Below are 8,415 nucleotides of genomic sequence, written 5' to 3' on the forward strand. Positions count from 1 at the left end.
TCTGCGCGAAATGAGCCACGACACAGACTATTGGCAAAAACCCACCTTCAGAATAAATCTGTGCACTACGATGAATGACTTCATCCGCATTGATGATGCAAGGTCATGGTGCACGTCAGATCTTTCTCGATGCAAACAGCACCCGTTCGCAGCATTTTACGGCCGGTTTTATACAACAGGCTAGTCGTGGATTAAAAGCTGGTGATTGTCGTGATGTGTTGCTTGGTGAGAGCCGCGCCGAGGCGAGTTTGGGTGCTTCCCGTGCCACTTGTAGACATAGCGACCGCATAAACGCGCAAGTGATGTACATAACAAGGGCGTTAGTTTGCCAAGGAATGCGATGCGTTCGGTCTAACAAATATGAGTATTGTTACAAGAAAACTCACCACAATTACGTTCAAGATCGCTGCACCGCGACTGCCACACACGACTTTAGCTTCTCAAGGACGTTGTGCAATCACTACTTTGAGCGATAAATGCAAAACCAATAAGGATGTTTGTTTAAAGTGTGGATACAACAAAAAGAAGTCGGAATTCTTGTATGGAGAAGCGAATTCGCTGTGCTATTCATGTGCTGTTTCCGATATGTCCGTGTTGGCTGACCGGCCGGAGCAGACGTCCAATGGACCGTGTGTGCACACGTGTCTGAACATGAAATGTGCAAGAACGAGTAAGACCAACATAACGCAGGGACCCATCGAAAACAAGAATACGGACTGAATGCAGACAGCGTTCGTATGAGTGTTACCCGCGACCTAAATGCACCGATTCGGCAACTAGCGGACCCAACAATCAACGCGTTTATTGCCGTGCTTGTGCTACCGAACTACATCTCAACGTGACGCACAAAACCAATAGGTTTAAGTGTATTTGCTGCGCTGCGAAGAGGAGGGGGGGGGGGGGGGGTAATCCAGTGAAGTATGGAGTTCTCGTCTCAATACCAACACACTGTTCTAGCTGCGCGCAAAATGAAAATTTGGTTTAGTTCTACACATTATATGGACCTTGTGGACCCACAGTCACCTCCGGTGCAATCACGGGTCAATTATGCAATAGAGATGCAAATGGCATGAGAAATGGCGTAGCCTGCTGTGGCAAGCATGGGTCTGGCGAATCTGTTGAAATATTTCCAGAAGATTTTGCATGGCAGAAGGGTGTTCCTCTATGAAATTAGCACCCTCTAGAAAACGTGCTCCGGGATTCTGATACAAGTACGCAAATGCAAACGGAATCAAGACATACAGATATTGTATCGATTGCAAAGTGGTTTCTGCCGGCTATTGGTGTGCCGACGGCCGAAGATGTCGGTACTGTGTTGAATTACGACTGACAGCAGATAAACATTTCAAGTTTGCCGGGCCAAAAGTGTCTACGTTGTGGAGACAAGGTACTTTATTCGCATGGAAAGGTGACAGAGCAGTTTTGCGTGGTTCGTACAAATATGAAGACATGGTTAATGTTGTGCTCAAACTTTGTGCGTTGGGGGATGTACCGCCTACCCAGTGTATGGATACAAAAACTCTCGTTCACAATTTTGCAAGGCTCACTGTCTAAAAGACATGATTAATGTGAACACCCTTTTGTACCAATACTGCGATTATTCTTGCATGAACAAGAAGTACAAACAGTACGGTGCACAGTGTTTCTGTTATTTGAAACCAGATTTGGCGGAATCAAGGCAGCACAAAATTCGAGAAAGAGCATTTATGATTCCATTGTCCAAAGTGCACACCGACATGGTATGATTTTGGATAGGACAATACGTGGTGGTATTTCTATGCACCGACCAGATGATTTCATTGACTGTGAACGATACGGAATCGTGGTCGAGATAGAGGAAGAACAGCATGCACCGTACGACCAAGTGGATGATAATCGACGAATGATGGAGCTTTACGGAGGAGTAAACCAACGACCCATTGTATTTATCCGGATGAATACAAATCTAGAAACCAAACAATGAAATCAGCGCTCAAATACAAAGATGGTAGACGCGTGCCCAATTGTCTAGAGTTCGAGAGGGGGCTGAAACTTCTAAAGGATACTGTAGAAAATGTGCGCTTAACGGCACCGGACGAAGCAGTCACCGTCATAAACCCACATCTTAAATGAATTTACCGATGTGAGACCAGCTACCGGTCTCCCGGGAGTTCTATATTTGTGTCCAGGGCAGTTTGACTCAGTAATACTGATATACTGGGTTCGAGAGGTGTTTCGTGCGTTTTCATGAACCAGCAAGTGAAACGTTAGACCTGTGGGTCGCAGTTTCGCAAAGGACGTTTCTGCGCGAAATGAGCCACGACACAGACTATTGGCAAAAACCCACCTTCAGAATAAATCTGTGCACTACGATGAATGACTTCATCCGCATTGATGATGCAAGGTCATGGTGCACGTCAGATCTTTCTCGATGCAAACAGCACCCGTTCGCAGCATTTTACGGCCGGTTTTATACAACAGGCTAGTCGTGGATTAAAAGCTGGTGATTGTCGTGATGTGTTGCTTGGTGAGAGCCGCGCCGAGGCGAGTTTGGGTGCTTCCCGTGCCACTTGTAGACATAGCGACCGCATAAACGCGCAAGTGATGTACATAACAAGGGCGTTAGTTTGCCAAGGAATGCGATGCGTTCGGTCTAACAAATATGAGTATTGTTACAAGAAAACTCACCACAATTACGTTCAAGATCGCTGCACCGCGACTGCCACACACGACTTTAGCTTCTCAAGGACGTTGTGCAATCACTACTTTGAGCGATAAATGCAAAACCAATAAGGATGTTTGTTTAAAGTGTGGATACAACAAAAAGAAGTCGGAATTCTTGTATGGAGAAGCGAATTCGCTGTGCTATTCATGTGCTGTTTCCGATATGTCCGTGTTGGCTGACCGGCCGGAGCAGACGTCCAATGGACCGTGTGTGCACACGTGTCTGAACATGAAATGTGCAAGAACGAGTAAGACCAACATAACGCAGGGACCCATCGAAAACAAGAATACGGACTGAATGCAGACAGCGTTCGTATGAGTGTTACCCGCGACCTAAATGCACCGATTCGGCAACTAGCGGACCCAACAATCAACGCGTTTATTGCCGTGCTTGTGCTACCGAACTACATCTCAACGTGACGCACAAAACCAATAGGTTTAAGTGTATTTGCTGCGCTGCGAAGAGGAGGGGGGGGGGGGGGTAATCCAGTGAAGTATGGAGTTCTCGTCTCAATACCAACACACTGTTCTAGCTGCGCGCAAAATGAAAATTTGGTTTAGTTCTACACATTATATGGACCTTGTGGACCCACAGTCATCTCCGGTGCAATCACGGGTCAATTATGCAATAGAGATGCAAATGGCATGAGAAATGGCGTAGCCTGCTGTGGCAAGCATGGGTCTGGCGAATCTGTTGAAATATTTCCAGAAGATTTTGCATGGCAGAAGGGTGTTCCTCTATGAAATTAGCACCCTCTAGAAAACGTGCTCCGGGATTCTGATACAAGTACGCAAATGCAAACGGAATCAAGACATACAGATATTGTATCGATTGCAAAGTGGTTTCTGCCGGCTATTGGTGTGCCGACGGCCGAAGATGTCGGTACTGTGTTGAATTACGACTGACAGCAGATAAACATTTCAAGTTTGCCGGGCCAAAAGTGTCTACGTTGTGGAGACAAGGTACTTTATTCGCATGGAAAGGTGACAGAGCAGTTTTGCGTGGTTCGTACAAATATGAAGACATGGTTAATGTTGTGCTCAAACTTTGTGCGTTGGGGGATGTACCGCCTACCCAGTGTATGGATACAAAAACTCTCGTTCACAATTTTGCAAGGCTCACTGTCTAAAAGACATGATTAATGTGAACACCCTTTTGTACCAATACTGCGATTATTCTTGCATGAACAAGAAGTACAAACAGTACGGTGCACAGTGTTTCTGTTATTTGAAACCAGATTTGGCGGAATCAAGGCAGCACAAAATTCGAGAAAGAGCATTTATGATTCCATTGTCCAAAGTGCACACCGACATGGTATGATTTTGGATAGGACAATACGTGGTGGTATTTCTATGCACCGACCAGATGATTTCATTGACTGTGAACGATACGGAATCGTGGTCGAGATAGAGGAAGAACAGCATGCACCGTACGACCAAGTGGATGATAATCGACGAATGATGGAGCTTTACGGAGGAGTAAACCAACGACCCATTGTATTTATCCGGATGAATACAAATCTAGAAACCAAACAATGAAATCAGCGCTCAAATACAAAGATGGTAGACGCGTGCCCAATTGTCTAGAGTTCGAGAGGGGGCTGAAACTTCTAAAGGATACTGTAGAAAATGTGCGCTTAACGGCACCGGACGAAGCAGTCACCGTCATAAACCCACATCTTAAATGAATTTACCGATGTGAGACCAGCTACCGGTCTCCCGGGAGTTCTATATTTGTGTCCAGGGCAGTTTGACTCAGTAATACTGATATACTGGGTTCGAGAGGTGTTTCGTGCGTTTTCATGAACCAGCAAGTGAAACGTTAGACCTGTGGGTCGCAGTTTCGCAAAGGACGTTTCTGCGCGAAATGAGCCACGACACAGACTATTGGCAAAAACCCACCTTCAGAATAAATCTGTGCACTACGATGAATGACTTCATCCGCATTGATGATGCAAGGTCATGGTGCACGTCAGATCTTTCTCGATGCAAACAGCACCCGTTCGCAGCATTTTACGGCCGGTTTTATACAACAGGCTAGTCGTGGATTAAAAGCTGGTGATTGTCGTGATGTGTTGCTTGGTGAGAGCCGCGCCGAGGCGAGTTTGGGTGCTTCCCGTGCCACTTGTAGACATAGCGACCGCATAAACGCGCAAGTGATGTACATAACAAGGGCGTTAGTTTGCCAAGGAATGCGATGCGTTCGGTCTAACAAATATGAGTATTGTTACAAGAAAACTCACCACAATTACGTTCAAGATCGCTGCACCGCGACTGCCACACACGACTTTAGCTTCTCAAGGACGTTGTGCAATCACTACTTTGAGCGATAAATGCAAAACCAATAAGGATGTTTGTTTAAAGTGTGGATACAACAAAAAGAAGTCGGAATTCTTGTATGGAGAAGCGAATTCGCTGTGCTATTCATGTGCTGTTTCCGATATGTCCGTGTTGGTTGACCGGCCGGAGCAGACGTCCAATGGACCGTGTGTGCACACGTGTCTGAACATGAAATGTGCAAGAACGAGTAAGGCCAACATAACGCAGGGACCCATCGAAAACAAGAATACGGACTGAATGCAGACAGCGTTCGTATGAGTGTTACCCGCGACCTAAATGCACCGATTCGGCAACTGGGCGCCTTCCAAAACCCACATTAAAATTTTTGGTGACTGGGGTTAGGGCGCATTAAAGGGTGTATTAAACTTCCTCACCAAACTGGAATTCTTTGGTCTGACCAAAAAGTCGTCGGACCAAACAATTATTTTGATCGCGTTTGATCGGGTTTTATCGCCCCCTAAACCAGCAACCGCATCAAAAAATGTCTTCGTTATACTATGCGATCATACGACACCTCCAAGTGGAAAGCATTTTTGAAGTTGAAGTACAGCGATCTTTAAACGCTGCGCGCGCGAGTTTCGCGCCCAAACGCTTCTCATTTACAGATCAGCGCGCTACCTCAGAGGCCGTGAGACTACCGGCTTCTCAGTGCCTGAACTGGCCAAGTAACCTGCACTCCGGCCCTCTCTTCGTCTGGGCGAACTATCCTAACTGCTGTTGTGGTAGCTTGTGTCGCGAGGAACGAAGATCTACGGTGCGGACTGCTTCCAGCTAGTCAACTGGGAGAACTCGAGCTCGGATATCTGCACGCCAGGTGCGAAGAACCGTTGGGGCTGCTAGTTCGTGTGTCTATCCTTATCCGATGTTGCGTTGCCCCTGTGCGCAGTCGAAATGGTTTGGATCTACCGTTCAAAGAAGAAGGAGGCGTCTCCTTCCTCTATCCCGACCAAGACTCGTCCCCAAAAGCGAGCTGCGGCGGCTCTTGACACTCCGCCCGAGCCTCGTGATGCTGCTGCTGCCCTCGCTACACCGCCCGGTCCTCATCGAGCTGTGAAGAAGACAAAGACCTCTGTGGTAGGCCATGTGCCGTGCTATCGCCTACGTTCTGGGCCAGTCGTCAGGCACCCGTTGATAATCGAAGCCGCTACAATGCAGATCGAGTCAATGAGTCGGTTCCGGTTGGCTGCTCCTGCAAGTCCGGGCAGTCGCTCGACGAGCTCTTCTGTGATGGTTGCGTCTCAAGCGTCGGAGGCTGCATCGTCGGACCCCTCCATCCTGGCTATCTGTTCGCTGCCGAGCTCGCAGACGAACAGTCTGTCTGAGGCGCGCACGTCGGGTCTGTCCACTCCCGTCTCGAACGCGTCAACGTGGGCTCCATGGACGCCTCAGACGCCAGCCTCGAGTCGGGGGAGGTCCTCGCCAACCCCTGTGCGGCGTGATATCTCTGCGTCCTTCGCTTCGAGTCGCTCACCCAGTCCAATCCAGTGTCTCTCCCCTCCCGCGCGGTTCCATGCCCCGCGCACACCTCCGGGCCAGATCCCCCGTTGGTTCGAATAGGCGTTCGAGTCTGAAGGCTACGACTCCGACGCAATGGACTTGATCGCCGGCCTGAAACCCTCATGTCGCCCATGGGATTTGGACGGCAGTTTGGGAGTAGCGTCTCGTGACACGGCCATTGCTGACTCGGTCGCCCTCCACGAGAGTGCTGCAGTTTCTCCAGTTGTCGACTGCGCCGACGACGCCGCGCAAGATCCGAGTGAGGGTTTGCTGTCATGCGAGGTTTGGACGCCGGAACCGTGGCCCGACGACGTGAGGCTCCTTCATGAGCAATGGAATCCTAGTCACTGGAGGTTCGAGCCTGTGTCTGTAGGAGTTCGAGGGGGAGTCGGCTGCGGCTGCGAAAATCCCTGCTCTGCCTCTACTTGCGTGAACGCCCGTGAGAGCAGATTTTGTACCGACAAGAACTGCTCCTTCGCTGGATCGTGTGGCAACGCCTTGCTTGAGAACCCGTCGCTCGTCATTGCTAGCAGCTCATTGTCTGGTATGCGAGGTCTGGTAGCGAAGGACCCCATCCCGGCTGGTGTCGTGCTGGGTGAATACCTCGGTCACTTGGATCTCTTCGGTCCGGAGTGTCGGAACGGACCAGTCAACGAAGGTTTTCGCATGCATCTCAAGACGCGATCGACGGGAGGGAAATATCTCGGGATCGACGCCAAGGAAATGGGTGGCAAGCTCCGCATGATGAACCATGCGTGTAACCCGACCGCCCGATTCCATGAGGTCCAGACTGGCGCGCGCCTTATGTGACTATTCGAGATGTCGCTGCTGGGGATCAAGTCACTGTGTCCTATGGAGACTGCTTGTGGTTCATATGCCGTTGTGGGTGGGTTGGGTGTCAGCACCGCAATCTGCAACACTTGCACGACGTCGACCGAGAATCGCCGTAAGAGGGCACGTTCGAACACTTGCCGTTGGTTGAGGTTTTATTGCGTCGTACGTGTATACTGATATACATATAGTTGCTCCTTGTAGTATGGGTCAAAACGACGGAATCTTCTCACTTCGCAATCTCCCCGAGTCCACACAAGTCGACAGCATCGCTTCTTGATCACCTCGTAGAGGAACGATGGCAGGGGTACGTCGTCTCCTATCACTTTTCTACTGACAACCGTTCCATATCTGCTAACATGGTGTGGTGGTTGTGATACTAGAGAGGGCGACGAGCAGGGTACAACAACTACAGCGTGCACGACCAACTCTTGCTATGTCAACTAGCTGAGACGATTGTTCCTCTGGGTCGGAACATGTGGGAACAACTCGCCGTTCGCTACAACGCCTCTCGTACGAGGAACTCGCCCGAACACGACTTCGAATCTTTACGGAGAAAGTTTAAAAGCCTGTACACGAAGCCGAAGCCGACCGGGCAAGGTGAGGTCTCCGCGCGCCTTCGACCTGTGGTTTGGGCACAGGAAATCCAGCAGAAGATCGAGGATACGTGCGGCGTTCAAACCTCGCACGACGGGCAAGACATGGGGGAAGACGATGACACCTTCGAGGCTGAAGTCAACGCTGTCCTCGGGCCCCCGCCAGATAATGACCCCGCTCCCGACGCAGCTGGTGGGACCAGCGGGGCGGAAGAAGCCGAGAGCTGCGGCTCCGGAGCAGCAGAAAGCGATCCAGACGACCCAGAAGCCGACGGTTCTGGGTCCGAGGCCGTAACGAACGGTCTCGAGAGTGATACTGCTCCTGAAGACAACCCCTTGACGCCAGACGCCATAACGCAGTGTGCCCATCGCTCCGACGCGACCGAACCTTCTTCGCGCGCGACCGGTGCCATCGTGACTGCAAGCGGTGTCATCGACGTCCGACTGG

The 8,415-nt window shown here is 50.0% G+C and overlaps 1 protein-coding gene across 1 annotated transcript; it reads left to right on the top strand.

Moving 5' to 3' along the window:
• Nucleotides 1-5,934: 5,934 nt before the first annotated feature.
• Nucleotides 5,935-6,600, top strand: KRP23_10549 (uncharacterized protein; the record flags this gene model as incomplete). Its single annotated transcript, XM_067881014.1, has 1 exon — nt 5,935-6,600. The coding sequence occupies one exon, from the start codon at nt 5,935-5,937 to the stop codon at nt 6,598-6,600; it is 666 nt and encodes a 221-aa protein (XP_067741298.1).
• Nucleotides 6,601-8,415: the final 1,815 nt, after the last annotated feature.

This window comes from Phytophthora ramorum (assembly GCF_020800215.1).
Source record: "Phytophthora ramorum isolate Pr-102 chromosome Unknown Phyram_PR-102_s0010, whole genome shotgun sequence".
Classification (NCBI taxonomy): domain Eukaryota; phylum Oomycota; class Peronosporomycetes; order Peronosporales; family Peronosporaceae; genus Phytophthora; species Phytophthora ramorum.